A 22,659-nucleotide genomic window follows, 5' to 3' on the forward strand; every position below is an offset into this window, starting at 1 on the left:
GGTAAGTACAGGGTGAATTGGGGAACCAGTGTAGGATGGATGGGGGGGGGGCGGCAGGAGAATTAATGCGAGGTGGATAGGGTGATCAGCGCAGGATTAATAGATTGGAGGGGGGGGGAGATGATGGGGAGGGGAGCACAGGGGATGTCAGTGAGGACTGAATAGAGGCGGGAATGAGGATCAGTGCCGGATGTAGAGGAGGGGTCCCAGGATAAAGGGGGGTGGAGGGGGTGTACGAGAGAGAGAGAGAGAAGGGGGGCGAGGTGGGGAGGAAGGAAGGTCAGCGCTCCTCGGACAACATTGCCCCGCTGGCTTGGCCGTTGGGAACTCCTCGCCACCGCCCCCCTCCTCCGCCAGCCAACAGCAAGGTGCGGGGCCGAGTGGTGCAGCTCAAATATCCTATAGCTACAGGATCTATGGTGCAGCTGCTTCAGAAGTGTCGGAGCGAATGACGGGCCCCGCACAGCGGCAGCAGCGGCCGCGACAGCAATCCCGCTAACGGCGAAAACCGCTTTCAAAACAAAACCCTCCTGCACGCCGAGGCCTCCTCCTCCCTCCCTCCTCCAGGCCTCGGCGTGCGGGAGGGTTTTGTTTTTTAAAGCGCCGTTAGCGGCAAAGATCCTATAGCGGAGCTCTGCTGTAAGATCTTTGGTTAGCGGGTTTGCAAGCAGCGGCCCTTATCAGGGCGGGCGGGGGGCGGGAGGAGGAGGAGATGGGGCCGCTGCTGCCGCTGTTCGGGGCCGTCATTCGCTGCGACCCTTCGTCACCCCGCACCTAGTATCTTTCCCACGCAATACAGTCGTCACCGCCGACACAAAACGTCGCGTTCCTTGTCTCCAGAGATGCTGCCTGACCCGCGGAGTTACTCCAGTTTTTTGTGTCTATCTTCGGTACAAACCAGTATCTGGTTGTCAAGCCGGGCAAAATGACTCGGTGTTTAGGTTGCCCGGCGGCGCTTTGAGTGGTCAATGGCACCCGGGCAACCATTAATTTCGATCCCTGCTGATGTGAGAAAGGGCTGTGATTATGTTGGCTGCTTAGAAAGGCAGCGTGAAGTATAGATGGAGTTGATAGTGAGGAGGCCAGTCTGTGTGACAGGCTGGGCTACGTACACAACTCTCCCCAACTTCTTATGGTCTTGGGCAGAGCTGTTCCCAAACCAAGCATTAATCCATCTTGATAGTTTGCTTTCCACAGTGCACGTGTAGAAGAAGGTCACAAGTGGTTGCAGACATGCCAAACCTTCTTCATCTCCTGAAGGAGTAGAGGCGTTGATGTGCTCTTTTGGCCATAGCTTAGAAACATAGAAACATAGAAAATAGGTGCAGGAGTAGGCCATTCGGCCCTTCGAGCTTGCACCGCCATTCAATATGATCATGGCTGATCATCCAACTCAGTATCCTGTAGCTGCCTTCTCTCCATACCCCCTGATCCCTTTAGCCACAACGGCCATATCTAACTCCCTCTTAAATATAGCCAATGAACTGGCCTCAACTACCTTCTGTGGAAGAGAATTCCACAGATTCACCACTCTCTGTGTGAAAAATGTTTTTCTCATCTCGGTCCTAAAAAACTTATCCTTATCCCCCCTTATCCTTAAACTGTGACCCTTGTTCTGGACTTCCCCAACATCGGGAACAATCTTCCTGCATCTAGTCTGTCCAACCCCTTAAGAATTTTGTAAGTTTCTATAAGATCCCCCCTTAATCTTCTAAATTCTAGCGAGTACAAGCCGAGTCTATCCAGTCTTTCTTCATATGAAAGTCCTGCCATCCCAGGAATCAGTCTGGTGAACCTTCTCTGCACTCCCTCTATGGCAAGAATGTCTTTCCTCAGATTAGGAGACCAAAACTGTACACAATACTCCAGGTGTGGTCTCACCAAGGCCCTGTACAACTGCAGCAGAACCTCCCTGCTCTTATACTCAAATCCTTTTGCTATGAGCTTCAATGTGAACGGTCGAAGACAAATTATTAGTGACGTGTACGCGTGGGAACTTAAAGAGGTCAGCCATGCCACTACAACATCACATTTGCTGACTGGGACATATACACTGCATTGCATCCTAAAGTCAATAAGGGGCTGCCACAGCCTTTCCAGGCAGCAGATGTAGGTGAGGAAGTGGAGAGAGTGCAGGAGCAGCTCATACAAGAAACACCTCTGTTAAGGGTGCAGCAACATGCATCGTGCTGGTTGAACTCTGCAGGTCAGGCAGCATCTACGGGGGATAATGGACAGATTATGTTTTGGGTTGGGATCCTGTTTTAGACTAATGGAGTGGGTGGGGAGCGGGGGAGGGCTACTAAAGAGACTTAGGGGCAGGACAGTGCCTGATAAGTGAGGAGAGGTGATTGTCAGATGGGTGGAGGAAGTGACAGAGGTTGAAGTGAAATTCAGTGAAGTAAAGTGAAGGGATATGGATGGAATGGTGCAGGGAAGGGGGAACTGACATGGAAAGAGTGGGAGATATATGGAAGTATAACAGCATGAAAGCAAGCCATTTGGCCCAATACGCCATGCCGACCAATATGCCCCAGCTAAGCTGGACCCATTTGGCCCACATTCCTCTAAAACCTTTCCTATCCATGTACCTGATGAGCAAAAAGAGGAAGGGAAAGAACAGGTTAAGGGTTGTGGTGGGAGAAAGGTGTGCACATTGGATGAGGGGGGGGGGGGGATTAAAAAAAGGGGTCAGGGATTTGAGTCCACACATGATACGCAGGTACAGCACCTCGTATTCCTCTTCGGTAGCCTACAACCCAACGGCATAGACATTGAGTAATCCAGTTCCATGTACACCCCACTGACATCCCAACTCTGAATATTATCGAAATGGTGGCCGATTAGGAAAAGGGGAGATGCAACGAGACCTGGGTGTCATGGTACACCAATCATTGAAAGTAGGCATGCAGGTGCAGCAGGCAGTGAAGAAAGCGAATGGTATGTTAGCATTCATAGCAAAAGGATTTGAGTATAGGAGCAGGGAGGTTCTACTGCAGTTGTACAGGATCTTGGTGAGACCACACCTGGAGTATTGCGTACAGTTTTGGTCTCCTAATTTGAGGAAAGACATTCTTGCCATAGAGGGAGTGCAGAGAAGGTTCACCAGACTGATTCCTGGGATGTCAGGACTTTCATATGAAGAAAGACTGGATAGACTCGACTTGTACTCGCTTGAATTTAGAAGATTGAGGGGGGATCTTATAGAAACTTACAAAATTCTTAAGGGGTTGGACAGGCTAGATGCAGGAAGATTGTTCCCAATGTTGGGGAAGTCCAGAACAAGGGGTCACAGTTTAAGGATAAGGGGGAAATCTTTTAGGACCGAGATGAGGAAAACATTTTTCACACAGAGAGTGGTGAATCTCTGGAATTCTCTGCCACAGAAGGTAGTTGAGGCCAGTTCATTGGCTATATTTAAGAGGGAGTTCGATGTGGCCCTTGTGGCTAAAGGGATCAGGGGGTATGGAGAGAAGGCAGGTACAGGATACTGAGTTGGATGATCAGCCATGATCATATTGAATGGCGGTGCAGGCTCGAAGGGCCGAATGGCCTACTCCTGCACCAATTTTCTATGTTTCTATGTAACTCATCCTGGGTGTGCACATCATTCCCTACCACCCCCGTCACCCTGTTCCCTCCCCCTCCTCCTGCTCATCCCCCACCACTCTGTCTCCCATCTAGTTTTTATACCCCTTTGCCTTTTGATTCCTGTTCTCCCCCCCCCCCTTCTGTCCACCTATAATCCCTCCCCCTGGCTTTATGCTTCACTTCTCTTCTTTCCTTATCTGACACTCTTTTGTCTCCACTTCACATCTAACCTTTGTCACTAACGTCACCCATCGCCCAGATACCACCCACCCCCCCACTTGTAGCTACCCAACAGTTGCCAGACCCTGTCACACTCCTAGCTCTCTTTACAAGCTTTCTCCCCCACTCCTCCATCAGTCTAATAGAGGGTCTCGACCCGAAACGACGTCATCTGTCCACAGAAGCGGCCTGACCCACTGAGTTCATTCAGCACTTAGTTTTATTGCTTAAGAGTAAAATGGGATCAGTGTGGGATTAGTGTAAATGGGTGCTGTTTGGTTGGCAAGGATTCAGGGGACTGAAGGTCCCGTTTCCCCTGCTGCGAGCCTCTTTGCTAGGGTGTTGTTCTGGGTTTGGAGAAGGTGTGTATGTCACAGGTTAGTCTGTATAACACGGTGCTCTGTAGCTGTTGTGTTGGTGCTGCGAGCATTGTGTGAGAGTTGCTGTCAGAAGCTCAGCACAAGCTGCACACACGGGGAGGCTCGGTCATTCCAACGTGCTGCTCCACTGCCCTGCCGAGGGGTTGTGCAGAGTTTAAGAGCTGACACTTTAGCAGCTGATCTAAGATTGTGTGTCCGAATCATTGGGACTATCAATAGAAGGGAGGAAGAAAAAAAAACACAATGAGTGAGCTGTCGTCATGACACCAGCTCAGTGACTGGCGAGCGCTGATGTGCTAGGCTGCTCTCGGAGCTGGGCACTTCCACGCCTGCCGCTGCCTGGAGTGGAGCCCCGCACTCACCATGAGTCTGAAACAGAAGTTGAAACCGGTGAGTACAGAACGTCTGGCTGGGGTATTCATTGTGTGGCTGTGCCTGGGTGCTGCTTCAACACATCTCGGGGGTTGTTGTCTGAAGAAGGGTCTGGACCCCGAATCGTCACCTATTCCCTTTTCTCCAGAAGTGCTGTCTGACCCGCTGAGTCACTCCAGCTTTTTGTGTCTTATCTGTTACTGTTGACAGGGTCATGTTGGTAGACAGCAGTAGGCGGGGGCACAGTTCCCATCTAACCAAACATGTGGACATCGCTCGCAGTTGTTGTGTCCTCTCTGACCGGCTGCAGCCTTTAGCAACCTGGGCTTGCCCTGGCGAACACGAGCAATTAGACACACGGTTTGTGTGGGACAAACTCGCCAACGCCACCTTTCTCCACCAGTCCGCTGGTTCGTCTGCATCATGGTCTTCCTTGGACTTTCCCTCCTTCCTTCTCCTGGGTTCTGTAGAATCAGCTATTCGGCCCCTCATTCCCAGCACACACTGTCTAGCTCGGGCCCTGAGTCTCAATTCTGCAAAATCAACCCTAACACTTGTCCCCAACAGGATTCCTGGACGGTGATGGTCTACGCAGTTAAATATCCTCCTGTGACAGTGGCTTTGTGTTTATTCGCCGGTGTAGTAGCCTGGTGCGCAGGCCAGCAATACACACGCCGTTGTGGTTAAGACCAAAGATAGACACAAAAGTGACTCAGCGGGACGGGCAGCATCTCTGGAGAGAAGGAATGGGTTGAGACCCTTCTGCTGTCCCTCCAGAGATGCTGCCTGTCCCGCTGAGTTCCTCCAGCATTTTCTGTCTATCTTCAGTTGAAACCAGCATCTGCAGTTCCTTCCTACACATTTCGTTGTGTCACAGCATCCTCGTCCCTGACCAGCCGATGTGGCCAGTACTGGGGTGACCGCTTTTGTATGCTCAGCGTGTAAGGATGTGTGAGAAGGGGCAGGTGTGCCAGCTATCCCCCTCTCACTCCCTCCACAGTTGCTCTTTCTGTGTACATGGACATCAGGAGGCTTTGCTTTAGCCACTGTGGTCCCAGTGGTCAGGGAGCTGCAGCATAAGCTGTGCCACGCTGCCCTGTTCTCATGCCACGGCAGGCCAGGTATCAGCCAACAGTGTGGGGTCGGGGTAGGGGCGCGCAGCTGGAGAGAAAGTGCATTGAAGTGGATCAGTGTGTGCATCCGTCTCATTATTTCACTGCTCGATGCTCATGACTTTTTCTGTGCTCTAACCACTCACCACCTCTCCCTTCTCATTTGCTTTCCAACTCAATTTATTTCACAGTTGATCTAAGCACATCTCTGTCGATCTGTTTCTTTCTTTCTCTCTCTCTCTCTCTCTTTCTCTCCCTTTCTTTATCTTCTCTCCCACCTCTCTCCCCCCTCATTTTCCCTCCCTCCCTCTCCTCCTCTCTCTCTCCCTCACCTCACTCTCATTCCCTCAGCCTTGTTTACTCAGTGGATGCAACCTATGTCCTCATCCCTCCCACCCTCCCGCCCTCTCCCTCTCCCTCTCCCTCTCCCTCTCCCTCTCCCTCTCCCTCTCCCTCTCCTCTCCCTCTCCCTCTCCCTCTCCCTCTCCCTCTCCCTCTCCCTCTCCCTCTCCCTCTCCCTCTCCCTCTCCCTCTCCCTCTCCCTCTCCCTCTCCCTCTCCCTCTCCTTCTCCTTCTCCCACTCTCTCCATCTCCCTCTCTCGCCCTCTCTCTTCATCTCCCTCTCTCCCTGTCTCTCCACCTCACACCTAAACAGAAAATCCTCAAATGTCAGACCTTTGTAAGTGGTAGCAGCGGGGAGAGGTTTATCAGAAGCTGCTTTGGAGCTCGCTGCTGCTGCTGCTGCAGTTGATTCACTGGTTTGACAGTGCAGGTAATAACCACCTACTGGACAGCTATGCCAAGGGCAGGAGTCTCAGTATAATGTGCCATGCTGAGACAGGAAGATCTTCACAAAGAATAAATCCAGGGCACGACGTAGGTTCCCATGGCACATGACCCGTAGGGCAAGATGAAGCCGAGCACTGTCATGGCTGAATTAGAGGCGTTGGGAGTTAAAAGGCTCAGGTTAATTTTCCGTTCTCTGGTTATTGTGAGAAAAAGAGGCAAGACAGCGTGAAGCCTCTTGTGTCAACTGTAGACAGGGCAACTGCACACAGCTAGCTGAATCTATCTCTCTCTGTTAACCCCATTCTCCTGCCTTCTCCCCATAACCTCCGACACCCGAGGGACTGGGATGAATGAGATCTTTCCTCACCCTCTTGGGATAGGGGTGGAACAGGTGCCCCTCCCAGGGTGTGCTGCTCTGCTGGGGCTTAGTGTTCATAAGCTCATAAATTCTCAGAGCAGAATTAGGCAATTTGGCCCGTCAAGTCTACTCCGCCGTTCAATCAATGCTGATCTATCATTGAGCATGCACCGCCATTCAATATGATCATGGCTGATCATCCAACCCAGTATCCTGTACCTGCCTTCTCTCCATACCCCCTGATCCCTTTAGCCACAAGGGCCACATCTAACTCCCTCTTAAATATAGCCAATGAACTGGCCTCAACTACCTTCTGTGGCAGAGAATTCCAGAGATTCAACACTCACTGTGTGAATGGTGATTCCAGAGATTCACCACTTCTCAACCCCATTCCCCTGCCTTCGCCCCATAACCCCATGACACTGAGAGCAGCCCAGCCCAACATCTGAGGTGTTTCAGCTGAGATTTTTAGATCAAGCCCCATCCTGTTACCCCCCCCCCCCCCCCCTCCCCCTCTGTTTTGAGAGGTGGGGGACAATCCCCCCCCCCCCCATTGTTATGACCTGGGCGCTGCAGCTGTAACGACCAGGTCGGCTCGCCTGCCCCACACTCCAAACAGGTGCAGGTTTGTAGGTTAAGTGCTTCGGTCAATTGTACATTCTCCCTAGTGCGTAGGATAGTGCTAGTGTACGGGGTGATTGCTGGTCGGCGCGGACACGATGGGCCAAAGGACTTGCAGTTCCCAGGTGGGCTTGCTTGCCCCGGGACTGGCTGTAGCGCCAGGGTAGGCGGGCAGGTCTGGCTGTAGCGCCCTGCACACCTGCGTGCCCCGGGAATGGCTGCAGTTCCCAGGTCGCAGAAACTAAAAAAAAAAAACGCTTGCGGGCCGGATGATTTCGGGTTACGGGCCGACCCCTGTCCTAGATGTCCGGCCTCATTGTGTCCCCAACCCCCCCCCCCCCCCCCCCCCCCCCCCTCCCCATGTTTTAAAATCAATTTCCGCCCATGATACTTGGGCTCCTGTGGACTGTGCCACATGCTCTGGGACAGCCCGATGCCGAGTTGGTGGGACTCTGCAACCCATCGTGTCTGCACAGTGCCTGAGAACCTGAGTGCCTTGAGAATTGTCCGGATGCCAAACACTAACTCCCCCTCCCATTCCCACACTGACCTTTCTGTCCCGGGCCTCCTCCATTGTCAATGAGGCCCAACACAAATTGGAGGAACAGCACCTCATATTTCGCTTGGGCAGCTTACACCCCAGCGGTATGAACATTGACTTCCCTAACTTCAAGTAACCCTTGCTTTCCCTCTCCCTCCATCCCTCCCCCATCCCAGTTCTCCGACTAGTTTTTCTGTCCTCCTGATTAAATGTTACTGGTTGTATGCCTCGTTGTCAGCTTCCCATCAGCTAACAACATCTTCCATCAGCTACATTTTCCTTGAACTTCGTCCCCTCTGATCTCTCTTTTTCACACCTTACCCTTCCATATCTCTGTGTCTCCCTCTCCCCTGCCTCTCAGTCTGAAGAAGGGTCTTGGCCCAAAGCGTCACCCATTGCTTCCATCCAGAGAGGCTGCCAGTCCCGCTGTTACTCCAGCATTTTGTGTCAACCCTGAGAACCTTATCTCCCAGGAGAAGCACCAGGTGTGGTGTGGATGGTGAGGGCCATGTTACTGAGGAGGGCTTGCTACGTGTGGCCCGGGTGCGGATGCTGTGCAGGATTGGGGGGGGGGGGGCTGCGGACACCCCCACACCATTCCCGGATTTCATCGAGGCATCGGCCAGAGGAATGCTGGAATGCGGGCGGGAGGGACGTCGTATCTTCATCCCTCAGTGAACAGGTTGCGGCGAACAAAACAACACGAGGGATTAAAATATTATTTTCGACGGTCCCGTTCATCCCCTCCGCAGGCATCTCTGGTTTGTGTGAGCGAAGCTGGTTTGGCAGAGCTCTGGAACAAGCTGACAGGATCAATAATCCCCGAACCTACATCACTCCACCACCTAATTCATTGTCAAGCCAAGTTTCATAGGAGCTGTCCAGCTGTGGCTCTGCTCGGGGATCAAATAAGGGAGCGTGTGTAAATGCCACATCCGCTCGAGAAGTACAGACTTAGGCTGAGAGATGTGGTCCCAGCAGTAAAGTCTGCACTGCTGTTTATTTCCGTGCTACAGAATTGAGGTTTAGTTTAGTTTAGAGATACAGTGCGGAAACAGTCCCTTCGATCCTCGGACTCACTGATCTATGTTGTAGTCATGCCTACTATGTTCTGTTGTGCTGAAGCAAAGCAAGAATTTCATTGTCCTATCAGGAACACATGACAATAAACTCTCTTGAATCTTGAATCTTGATCCATCGAGTCTTGCCGACCAGCGATCCCTGCAAACTATCACCATCACAATCCTGCACACACTAGGGACAATTTACAATTTTACCAAGCCAATGCAAGAACTGCATGTCTTTGTAGGTTGCAATGAAATGCAACAATTACCTTGCAGTAAAAAGCAGTGAACAAATGCATAACTTCAGCCCTTTTGTCCTTCTCCCCATCTGTCATAACTGGGAACTACCACATCACAAGGTGCCCAGCTCATTCAGAAACCACCATGATATCATTGAACCAACTTTGTTACAAACCTGTTTCAATTCATTGGAATAGAGAGGAGAGTCTCCCATTTATCAGACACCCTTCAGCTGCTTAGGCTGCCCCAGACACTGTGGGTAAAGTACTTCCACAAACCTGCCGTTGATCAAAGGGTCGCTGTTGCCAAGACCTGGAGAGAGTTCCTGCTCAACTCCAGAGTGCTGTGGACCCTTTCACATTCATCTTGTGGCCCTTCACAGTGGAAGGGCTGCACGATAAACAAAACTGTGCTGCCTCATGCCTGCCGTGGAGTTTCTGAAGTGGGACCTGACCTTGCGTTCTCTGGGTTCCTGGTTCACTGCCAGATGCATGGGTCATGTGGGAAATGAATGACATTTGATACTGTGCTCACACGCATGAACACACACACACACACACACACACACACACACACACACACACACACACACACACACACACGCACACGCACACACACACACACACACACACACACACACTCAGACGTAACACCAAGACTTGGGTTGGGCATGGTTTAGTACCATTGTGAGATGCACGTACCAGGCAAATGCCCATCGTTGTCCATGGGTCTGTTAACCTCTGCCAACACTGTTTCCATATACCTTAAATACCACCATTTCTAGAAACACCAATGCATTGGATGTGGAATTGCCTTGGCGACCAGAACCAGGATGAGGCAAGATCCTGTGTGAGATGAGGCTCTGCAAAATCTCTCCCTCATCAAATGTTTTTGGTATTTTATGACACTGAAACTATAACAGGGGCCTCGCTGAAACTATTCAGTCACTGCTGGGTCTTGCCCTTGCCTCTTGTCCTTGCCTCTATCTGATCCCTGACACCCTTGATCCTTCCCCCCCCCCACTCACTAATCACAACCGGTCCACGGTTTCAGAGCTTGACTCATTCTAAACCGAGGCTTCACTTTAATTAACTAATTCCATAAATTGTAATCATCTTTCTGTGCCTCGTGGTTGTACCTGATCAAGAACTTATCCTGAAACAAGCACTGTGTTGAGTGTGTGCTGTGTGGGAGTACATAATAATTACCTGAGTATGTATAAGCAGATCAATACGTACCCAGTGTATTAGAGTGTGTGTATATAATGGCACTTCATTGCGATTGATTCTTGCGACTGGATTAACAATGATCTTAATTAATCTCTGACTGACTGTATTTTGTAATAAACAGAGGCCCTCGACAAATCACTTTACCCAGTGAATGGGGATTATCGGAGCAGGAGCTGCGAGGGGGGGAGGGGGGGGTTCAGGAACAGTTGCTGACAGAAGGGGGATTTGGGGAGAGGTATCACTGGGCAAAAGGTGCCAACAGGGCAGGGTTGCCCTGAGAAGGAGGGAGGTGCGGCAGGATAATTACATTTGAATTACTGGGAGCAGGTTCCTGAAGAAGGAAAATGAGTGGAATGTGTTTACATGACCCCTCCATATCAAATAGGGCAGAGCCACTGATACTGTTGGTTTTAGAGAGGGACCGATATAGACCTGCAAAGGAGATCAATGTACAAGGTGCAACACTTAAATGATCAGAAAGGCAGATTAAAAAATGGGGAGGTTCGGGACACTGGGGGACTAATATAGTCAACAACAGAGTCAACAACAGTTCTTGTTCCTTACTGTTCGGCCTACGGGCTTTAGGATACTGATCCAGGTCTAACTTAATCATTATTGTGGTGGTGCTGCCTTCCACCCTCTCTGCCCTCAAGTTCAAGAGAACAGTTCACCTCCACCTGTAACCTGGCCTTTTCCAAATCTTCAATGTCCATGCTGCCCTAAACTTATACCTGGCTTGTTTGGGTCTTGCTATCTGTTACAACTTTCTGTTTGTATCACCTTTCTATTGTATTGTTTTTTAATTCTTGCTCTCTTGTTCTCTGCCTCATTGCCAGTGTCCACTGTAATTCTCTGCTTCCGTGCCAGTGTTCACTGTGGTTCTCATAAGGTCATAGGTGATAGGAGCAGAATTAGGCCATTCGGTCCATCAAGTCTACTCTGCCATTCAATCGTGGCTGATCTAACTCTCCCCCCTCAGCCCCACTCTCCTGCCTTCTCCCCATAATTCCTGACACACGTACTAATCAAGAATCTAGATATCTCTGCTTTAAAAATATCCATTGGCAGTCTCCACAGCCTTCTGTGGCAATGAATTCCACAGATTCACCACCCTCTGACTAAATAAATTCCTCCTCATCTCCATCCCTCCAGTGTCCAATGTTGCTCTATGCGCCAGTCACTACTGCTCTCTGCATCAGTCATGGTGTCCACTGTTGTCTTCTGCACCAGTCACAGTGTCCCATTGTCTGTGATTTTTTGGCACTACTATTACAGTTATTAACTTATTGAATGTTTAATATACTAACATATTATCTGTGTGTATTGCATTTACGGTTAAGCTGCCGCAAGAATTTCATTGTTCCATTGTCGGTACATATGACAATTAAACACTCTTGACTCTGTTGTTGTCTGTAGCAGGCCCCCAGCGTTCCGAACCTTCCCATCTTTGTGTCGACCTTCAGCTTAAAGCAGCATCTGCAGTTCCTTCCTACAGACTCCCCAATCATCATTCTCCCTTCCTATTCATTTTAATGTATCTTTCACCTCTTTTGTCAACCAAGTGTCGCAGCTGGTACATTGATCTTGTTTGCAGGTCTATATCGGTCGTTCTTCAGCTACATTTGTTCCTAACACTTCTGTCCACATATAGTTTTACCCACCAACGGTTTTGTTCAGGCTCCGGTCGTCAGAATCTGCCTTAACCCATCAAAGCCAGAGATTCACTGAGTGTGAGTTCCTTCCATTTCAAATCTAGCATCATGTGACGGTCCCAGTTGGATAAATATTCTCCTGCTTTTGAATTTGACTCATCACGCCTTGCTAAAGCTAGGGGAGACTGACTTCAGAACAGCATGCTGTTGAAAACTCTCAGATTCACTCAATAACTACACGCCCTCCTGCATTGATTTCTTCTGCTGTTGTACCCTACAGGAAAATGATGTTTCTGTTGGGGGTGGGAATACGTTTTATGAGAAGTCCATTCAAGACACTGATAACAAATGAGGAAGAAGCTGTTTGGTTTATTACTGACTCGTGTATCGAGTACAGTGAAAAGCATTGTTTTGCAAGCTCTCCAAACCAATCAGGTATACCATACATAAATACAATCGTCAAATTCAAGTACAATAGATAGAGCAAAGGGGAAGATACAGAGTATCGAATATCGTTCTCAGCATTGTAGTGCCTCAGTTCCACTGCTGAAGAAGACTTCCTTCCCAAAACGTCACCTATTCATAGAAACATAGAAAATAGGTGCAGGAGTAGGCCATTCGGCTCTTCGAGCCTGCACCGCCTTTCAATATGATCATGGCTGATCATCCAACTCAGTATCCTGTACCTGCCTTCTCTCCATACCCCTTGATCCCTTTAGCCACAAGGGTCACATCTAACTCCCTCATAAATATAGCCAATGAACTGGCCTCAACAACTTTCTGTGGCAGAGAATTCCACAGATTCACCACTCTCTGTGTGAAAATCCTTATCTCCAGAGATGCTGCCTGACCCGCTGAGTTACTCCGGCATTTTGTGTCTATCTTTGGTACATACTAATATCCGCAGTTCATTTCTGCACAGCCTAGCACAGTCTGACACAGATCGGCATGCCTGACACTGTCTGGACTTGCACAGCCTGGTCTAGCACTGTCTGGTGCAGCCTGAGCTGGTGAGTGACCTCTCCCCGCTGTTTCTGTTCCTGCCCTGCTGAGTTACTCCGGCATTTTGAGTCTATCTTCAGTATGAACCGGGATCCGCAGTTCCTTCCCACACATTTGATCAACCCATGCTGGTTAAGGGGTGTTGTGCGCCAGATTCCCAGCGTGTCTCCCTGCTGAATTCTGCTGGCAGATCAAAACTAGACAAAGGCCTTTGAGAGTCACACTTGGCTGCCCTTTACACACTGCACCTGTGGCCTGACAGGCTTGTTTATTTTAAGTCTTTTTCAAACACAAATGATGAACTGTGGGGACTTTAAACAGAAACAAGCAGAGTGCTTAACGATGATTTGTCACGGATCAGAGATGCCCGCAAGTGCATCCTACGATGAGAGTCACACTGCTGCTTCAGAGGGTACAGTGGTGCCCAGGTCCCCAGCATGGGTTGTGCTCACAGTGCTGGGTGTTGGGTGGAGGGCCCTGAATGATCCTGGTCCTCAGAGTTTAGTTTAGTTTAGTTTATTATTGTCACCTGTACTGAGGTACAGTGAAAAGATTTTTATTGCGTGCTATCCAGTTAGGGAAATACTACACATAATTACAATCCAGCCGTTCGGTGTGTACAGATACAGGATAAAGGGAATAACGTTTAGTGCAAGATAAAGTCTGACACCTGTGCTAGTCTCCTTCAGTTGCTGATGAGTCAGAGTCACCAGCCTCCAACAACCCAACCCCCACTGCCATCAGCAGGGACCTGAGGGTCTGGTGAACCTCAACAGTTTCAGTCCATCTGCTGCAAGATCCCTCGTGTTAGAGAGGGTCACTGACTTCCCTCTCCCCTCCAAAACGTCAGCAGTCGGACTAGACTCCGCAGCAGACAGCCTGATCCAATACCTTGCTTCGCCACCCACCTGGCATGAACGATACGATACGATAGAACTCTATTTATCCCAGGAGGGACATTGGTCTGCCGACAGACAGTCAAAAAAACACAAGGAACATGAAACATGAAACTAAAGTGACGAATGGAAAGAATTGGGGGTTGTGCAAAGTTGTGAGGGGGGGGTAGGGGAAAGGAGTCAATTACACAATTACACAGGGGTAACACAAACTTTCCATCAAGTAGAAGCAATACAGCACAAAAGATGTTTGGACATTCAGGTAATGGAGTAGATGCAGGGTTAATTACAGGGAAGTGGTAGCTGAGCAGAAGATCAGCTGTGAACTTGTTAAATTTGGAGCAGGTATTTGTGTCGCACAAATCTGAAGGGGATCCACAAGAGGACTGCTGAAGGAAGGCAGGGCAGTGGACGTTGTCTATATGGACTTTGGTAAGGCCTTTGACCTGGTCCCGCATGATAGGTTAGTGTGGAAGGTTTGTTCGCAAACAATCCAAGGTGAGCTAGCAAATTGGATTCAATATTGCCTTGAAACATTCTACGTTGAACTATGACCTCTCTCCGATTAGTCACGCGCATACGCGAGTGGGTAATAGAGTCACAGAGATACAGCTCTTCAGCCTACTGAGATGCACTACAACATCAGGCACTCATGTACACTAACCCACCCTAGCCCGTGTTAATCTCCCCACATTCAATAATTCCCCTCAGATTCTACCACTCCCACATGAGTGGCAATTTACAGCAACCGATTACCCTACCGACTCGCACATCTTTGTGGAAGGAAGCCAGAGCACCCCGAGGAAAACAGACTCAGTTACAGGGGTAACACTTAAACTTCACATCAAGTTTAAACCCATTCAAGAGGTTGAAAGACATAATCCAGTCCTGGGGCATGTCATATTGTCAACATTGCTGGGTTTGGATGTTTGACCCAATTCCATTTGTTCTTGAAGGTGAGCATACAAGATCTTTCAAAGGAGATGTTTGGGGCAATATTTAACCCCCAATTAATATAAGCAAAACTAATTATCTGCTCATTAGCTGCTGAGTGTCTGTGGGATCTTGAGTTCAACTTGGCTGTTGTCTTTCCTACTTAACAACAGAGACTTCAAAGATAATTAACTGGGATTTCCCCTCTGGCAATGAAAGATGATTTATTTCTTTGCTGAAGCTTTCTGTGCTTCCTACTGTAACTTTGCGATTCCAAATCCTTCCCAGAGGACGATATTTGGCGAGAGACTCGCTGCTTCTGTTAGCTTCCCACTCTGCTGTATAAATAAAGACTACTGACCTTCCTCCAACCTCTAGCACTGTTTCAGATCCCTCAAGAAATCAACTCCCCGAGTTGCCTGGTTACATTCTGCACAGGTTGATGGAGAGGTGAATGTGGAGGCTTTAACTTGCCTTCACTGAGAGGGTAACCAGAATGTTTTTAATTCATAGGTTCATAAGTTATAGGAGCAGAATTAGGCCATTTTGCCCATCAAGTGTACTCCACCATTCAATCATGACTGATCGATCTTTCCCTCTCAACACCATTTCCTACCTTCTCCCCATAACCCCTGACACTTGTACAAAACAAGAATCTGTCAGTCTCTGCTTTAAAGCATCCATTGACTTGGCCTCCACAAGCCGTCTGTGGCAATAAATTCAACAGATTCACCACCCTCTGACTAAATACATTTCTCATCTCCTTTCTCAAGGTAGTGGGGGAAGCATGGATACTGAACCATCTCCCAACAGAACAAATGTGGATGAGCCTGACAGATTCTTGATTAGTATGAGTGTCAGGGGTTATGGGGAGAAGGCAGGAGAATGGGGTTGAGAGGGGAAGATAGATCGGCCACGGTTGCATGGCGGAGTAAACTTGATGGGCCTCATGGCCTAATCCAGCTCCTAAACTTATGAACCCTGAAACTTCGCTCCCTGCCCCACTCAACCCTCATACTAGTCAGTCCTGGAACCAATTCCCTTCTCCCTCGCCCACCTCCCCAATGTGATCCCCAACATTCCTCGGAGTTAATTTGTGTCCTGTACTCATATCCTCTCGCTACAAGTGGGCAAACATACCATTTGTAGAATCTCCGCAAACCGTGGCTTCAGGATGCAACAGTCCTCGGACCAGCGATCGTAGCGCTCCTCTCTGGCGACCCCCGGCAAGCGTTCGGCCACTCCGCGTTGGAAAAGTCCATGCTGCGCCCGCTGCTGAAGCTCCGCCCCGACTCTGGGAAAGGCCGCTCCAATCCATGGTGTTAGGCCACGAGGGAGGCGACATGGAAAAAGTTGCCTCTCCGTCGAGGAGGCGACCGAAAGCGGTTCCCCCCTTTTCCCCTCCCCACCACCCCCCACATAAGACATACCAAGAGACACTAAACCAAACATTTGGACATACTAAAAAAAAAGTTGAAATAACGAACACGCTGCTGGCAGGGCAGCCAACTCGCAGTGCCTCCACCGACCTTTATTTCCAATATTGTTATGCTATTATTTCCATGATCACGTACTGAAGTTCTCTGGTACGTAGAGTAGGTCATGAGGGCCGTTGGTGTTCAGGGTGTCAATTTCCTGAACACATTGACCCTACTAATATTGATTTCATTCACTCTTCCCCTCACTAGAACTTGCGATACCCATGTTCCTGGGAGGTCATTTGCGCCTCTCTTTGTGAACATAGAACCAAAGTACACATTTAATTCATCTACCATTTTTTTGATCCCCATTATATTATCCTGTTTCTGACTGCGGGAAATGTACATTTATTTTATTTAATCTTGTTCTCTTTCATGTGCAGTAAACCTGTAAATCTGCAGCAAGAAAGAATTTCAACATTCAGGTTCATATCCAGGTCATTTGGCAATTAAACATTCTTGTTCTTGTTCTCTTATTGTGCCCCTGCTTTATGAAGGGGTTGCATTCCTAGCAGATCATCTGTATCACAAATTTCCACTGGGTTAACCCTTGGCAGAAATGATCCGACTTTGTTATTTCTTTCGCATTTTGTGTTTGCTATGTTAGTTTCTCATCTTGAATATTTTGCTGGTGATTTGTGAATTTTGCCAGGGCAAATTTCTGTTCATAAATTCATAAATGATAGGAGCAGAATTAGGTCCTTTGGCCCATCAAGTCTACTCTGCCATTCAATCATGGCTGATCTATCTTCCCCTCTTAACCCCATTCTCCTGCCTTCTCCCCATAACCCCTAACACCCATACCAATCAAATTTACTCGATCTGTTACTCAAGCTGCTGTAACACGAGGGTGTGCAGAATATATTTCTGTTTCATGATGTCATGGTGATTCTGCCTGATCAGATTATGACTTGCCAGATGTACTGCTAATAGCTCCTTAATAATTGATTCTCACATTTCCCCAACAATAGCCGTGTGGCGAACAGGTCTATAGTTACTAGCTTTGTGCCTCCTTCCTATTTCAAGAAGGATATCACGTTGGCAGATTTCCAGCCCTCCTGGACTTGGCCGGAACCTGACGATTTTTGAAGGATTACAACCAATACATCCACTATCTCTGAAAAGGTTTATTGTAAGATTTTAGTGTCGAAACCATCTGGTCCAGGGCACTAATCATTACTTTTCCAAACACAAAGTCTCCTGTGATGACAATGGCATTTAATGTCTCCCACTTATTAATGAGGTGTTCATAGTGTATTCTGTCATAAACAATGGAGAAAAGTATTTTTTCTCATGATACAGTAGGAAGCTATTTGTGCGATTGGGTCAATGCCAGCTCTCCCAATACACCAACGTCAGACTGACTGATATATAATCCCCTGCATTCTCTCTATTTCCTTTTCTATTCGCAGCTTCATTAGCTACCATCAAATCCAATGGAACTCTTCCTGATTCTGCAAGAATTTTAAAAAATGACCATCAAGAAGGGTTTCGGCCCGAAACGTTGCCTATTTCCTTCGCTCCATAGATGCTGCTGCACCCACTGAGTTTCTCCAGCATTTTTGTGTACCTTCGATCTTCCAGCATCTGCAGTTCCTTCTGTAACATTATTTCTAATATTGTTATGCTATTACTTCCATGATTGCGTACTCAATGACCCTCATCAAAGGAACACAAAGCGCTTGAGTAACTCAGGGGATCAGGCAGCATCCCCGGAGAACATGGATGATTGGCTTGCCCCCTCCTACATGGGCTTGCCCCCTCCTACATTAAAAGTCTTCTCACCCTCCAGGTCCCTCAGATCGGCCGACTTGGGGCTGCTGAATATCCCGCGGTCTAGGCATAAAGTTAGAGGCGACCGAGCCTTTGCGGTTGCAGCTCCTAGACTGTGGAACAGCATCCCCCTTCCCATCAGAACTGCCCCCTCCATCGACTCCTTTAAGTCAAGACTAAAAACTTATCTATACTCCCAAGCCTTTCCTGACGTCCACTGAGCGAGGGCTATATGTATATATGTATGTCGTTTGTTTGTTTATACTATTCTTATAACAAATGTAAAGCACTTTGGCCAACGAGAGTTGTTTTTTAAATGTGCTATATAAATAAATGTGACTTGACTTGACTAGGTGACGTTTTGGGTCAAGACCCTTTTTCAGACCCTCATCTCTGGATGCACTCATGTGGTCTAGCTTTGTCTTGTTTACACAACTACTGCAAGACCATGCTGATAATACCACATGAATTGTCTTATGTGACTGACTTGAACCCTTATCTGGATCCCAGTTACCACAGCGTGTTTATTTTATTTCTCAGAGGAATGTGATCTGGACTAACCCAGATACCAGGGATACAAACTATTGCTTCTGGAGGAGTTTTAGTTAAAGAATGCTGTCTGACCATCCATCCTGTCGTTATGTAACTACACTCACCAGCTGTACTAACCATACTCCCTTCACTTTTGAATCATGCAACTCGTAACAATACCCAGAACTCTACATGTATCTAGCCATTCCCTTCCCTGCGGTCTATCAGCACCCTCAGTAATCCAGTCAATCCCCATTTCTTCTGTCAGCCCCAGTCATCTGCCATTTGGACATGGAACAGTACAGCCCTTTGGCCCACAATGCTTGTGCCGATTATCATGCCATATTAAACCAATCTTATATATCGCCACTTTCCCCATATACTTTCATTCCCTGCATATCCATGTACCTATCTAAAAGCCTCTTGAACACCATTACTGTATCTGATTTCATCAGCACCCCTGCAAGTGTGTTTCTGGCGCCCACCACGTTTTGTGCAAAAAAACTTGCCCTGCATAACGCCTTTCTTTCAACTTTCCCCAGAACAACATGGTCTAGCACAGCCCGGCCTGGCACAGCCCAGCAGAGCTGAGATAGACACAAAGTGCTGGAGTAACTGTGCGGGTCAGTCTGCCTTGGCCTACGCGATCTCCTGTTGCCAAACATTTTAACTCCCTTTCTCATTCCATACTGACTGTTCTTTCCTGGTCCTCCCCCACTGTCAGATTGAGGCCACACGCAAATTAGAGGAATAATATCCTCATATCAGGCTTGGGCAGCTTCCAACCCAGTGGTATGAACGTTGATTTCTTTAATTTCCAGTAACCCCTGCATTCCCTCTCTCTCTGTCCCCCCCCCCCCCCCTCCCCCCAACCTAAGCGTCCTGCCAGTTCCACTGTCCGTATCATTGTACCCTTCGTTATTACCTCTTCACTAGCCAACAATGGGCCATTATGGGCTCCACCATTCCTTGGTCATCTGTTGCCGGCCCTGATTTGTTCTGGACCTTTTCCTACCTCCTGTTCCCTCCCCTCCACTTTCAGTCTGAAGAAGGGTTCCTTCCCTGAAACGCCACCCATCTTTTTTTCTCCAGAGATGCTGCCTGGCCTATTGAGATACTCCAGCACTTTGCATCTATTTTTGGTGTATACCAGCATCTGCAGTTCCTTTCTGCAGAGCATGGCAGTCTGGCATAGATCAGCACACCTGACACTGCCTGGACCTGCACAGCCTGGTCTAGCCTTGTCTGGTGCAGCCTGGTCTAGCACTGTCTGACACAGCCTGGTTTAGCCCTGTCTGACACAGTTTGGTTCAGCATGGAGGCTGACTCCCAGAGGCGTGAGCCAGTGAGTGACCTCTCCCCGTTGTCTGTGTTCCAGGTCCTGTCGTTAGGAGCGGACGTGCTGCCTGAGTACAAGTTGCAGGCCCCTCGCATCCACAAGTGGACCATCCTTCACTACAGCCCCTTCAAGGCGATGTGGGACTGGCTGATCCTGCTGCTGGTGATATACACCGCCATCTTCACCCCCTACTCAGCCGCCTTCCTCCTCAACGACCAGGAGGAGGAGAAGCGCTGGGTGTGCGGCTACTCCTGCAACCCCCTGGCCATCGTGGACCTGATCGTCGACATCATGTTCATCATCGACATCATCATCAACTTCCGCACCACCTACGTCAACGAGAACGATGAGGTGGTGAGTCACGCGGCCAAGATCGCCATCCACTACTTCAAGGGCTGGTTCCTCATCGATATTGTGGCCGCCATCCCCTTTGACCTGCTCATCTTCAGGTCTGGCTCTGACGAGGTAAAGGGACCTATCTGGGCAAGTTTTGTTCCACAGAGGGTGGTGGGTGCCAGCCGAACATGATCCCAAGTTAAACTTATCTCCTCTGCCTGCATGTGATGTAGATATCCCTCCATTCTCTGCCTATCCAAAATCCTCTTAAATGCCATTATCATATTGACAATAGGTCGTTCTAAGCTCCCCCCATCTAGTTTCAGTACCAATAAAATTCTGAATCAAGCACTTGAGCAACTAAACTTTATTTTGGATAACACAACACAAATTCCCCTAGACATTACCTAAGCACCACGGGTTCGATCCTTGTATCTGCTTGGCCAAGCCCTTCTAGCCTCGTGCAAGCAGAGACACTCCAAACGGTCACACTGTCCCAAGCGCTCTTCCAGAAGATCAATATCGGACCTCGTGGGGGCTGCATTTTATGTCCCGAACCTTGAGGGGCCGAACTACATGGCGGTGGTCTCTGTACAGTCCAATAACATATATCAATTACAGCAGTACATAATTGACATTTCCCTAACCCAATAACATAGTAACTAATACATTGTATCTGGCAAGGCTTCTAGAAGGAAGCTAACATAGATGAATAATGCAACATGTGCGTTGGGATTCAAACAACCCAGACAAGGCTTAACATTTCAACCAATCAACAACTAACAAAGTAATAATGGATGGGATTTATATAGCGCCTTTCTAATACTCAAGGCGCTTTACATCGCATTATTCATTCACTCCTCAGTCACACTCGGTGGTGGTAAGCTACTTCTGTAGCCACAGCTGCCCTGGGGCAGACTGACGGAAGCGTGGCTGCCAATCTGCGCCTACGGCCCCTCCGACCACCACCAATCACTCACACACATTCACACACATTCACACACAGGCAAAGGTGGGTGAAGTGTCTTGCCCAAGGACACAACGACAGTATGCACTCCAAGCGGGATTCGAACCGGCTACCTTCCGGTTGCCAGCCGAACACTTAGCCCATTGTGCCATATGTCGTCCCATATTGATAAGTAAGGCTTTGCAACATTAATTACGCTATGTATATCTGGTTTGCATTGACCCAATTAGTTCCATGCATTTTACACCTCATTGTAAGACTAATGCAGATGTCCCATTCTTTCTATGCAGCCACAGACATACTGGCACCATTCAGCAGCTTGTCTCAGCTCTGCAAAGGCACATTTAACTTGCCCAAAATGGCCTAGCAGTACACAAGCCCTTACTCAATTTTAATGCCATGGCTGCTCCAATTTAGCCAGGAATATCAATATCTGCTGGCATTACTATCACCACCATGCAGACATGATAATGGCATTTAAGAGTGTTTTGGATATGCAGGAGATGGAGGGATATCTAGAGCACATACAGGCACAGGAGATTAGTGTAACTTGGCATCATGTTCGGCGCAGACATTCTGAGCCAAAGGTGCCTGTTCCTGTGCTGTCTTCTATGTTCACACGAGCCAGAGACCGTCCCCAGTTACTGTGATCGATCTTTCAGTGTAACGGCTTTGCAACTTCACCCACAGTTTAATTACAGCTGCTAACTGGACAGCGCCCCAGCCTCACGACTGCTGAGGCTCTAAATCTTCTGCCAATCTCTGAATTACAGCTGATGGTGAAGCCACTAGGCCCGCAAGCACATGATACATTGGCCAGGATTTACGGCGGTATTGTTCCTCCCTCTGCTCCCGCCGTTCAACATTCAACCACTGCAAAGTGTCAACGCTGACTTCCAGATCAAAATATGGCTGGCCTTTACATGCATCTCCATGCTCCCCTTTCAGGATGTGAATGATGCCCCTGGCCAGTTACACAGCCCAGGCTGCCTGTGATCACCAAGGGGGTTGATGCACTATGTTACCCTCTTCCCCACCGGGCTGGTGCTGGTGATGCCGGGCCTGCCGTGTGGTCGCACCTTTACTCTCAGCTCTCTCTCAGTGGTCAGCAGGTGCAGCTTTCAAAAGGGCAGGCTGTCTTACAGTGCAAGCGACCCGCGTTCGATCCTGACTACGGGTGCTTATCTGTACAGAGCTTGTACGTTTTCCCTGTGTCCTGCATGGGTTTTCACCAGG

General features: G+C 48.7%; 1 protein-coding gene across 1 annotated transcript in view; it reads left to right on the forward strand.

Moving 5' to 3' along the window:
* The window catches only part of LOC116970408 (potassium voltage-gated channel subfamily H member 6-like), a gene marked incomplete at its 5' end in the record, with an annotated part of 31,598 nt that extends 10,914 nt beyond the window's left edge, over nt 1-20,684 (forward strand). The window contains one exon of the mRNA XM_033017061.1: nt 20,160-20,684. Coding sequence (XP_032872952.1) covers nt 20,160-20,648 — 489 coding nt within the window. The remainder of the gene's footprint in view (nt 1-20,159) is intronic.
* Nucleotides 20,685-22,659: the final 1,975 nt, after the last annotated feature.

This window comes from Amblyraja radiata, unplaced genomic scaffold, assembly GCF_010909765.2.
Source record: "Amblyraja radiata isolate CabotCenter1 unplaced genomic scaffold, sAmbRad1.1.pri scaffold_859_ctg1, whole genome shotgun sequence".
Classification (NCBI taxonomy): domain Eukaryota; kingdom Metazoa; phylum Chordata; class Chondrichthyes; order Rajiformes; family Rajidae; genus Amblyraja; species Amblyraja radiata.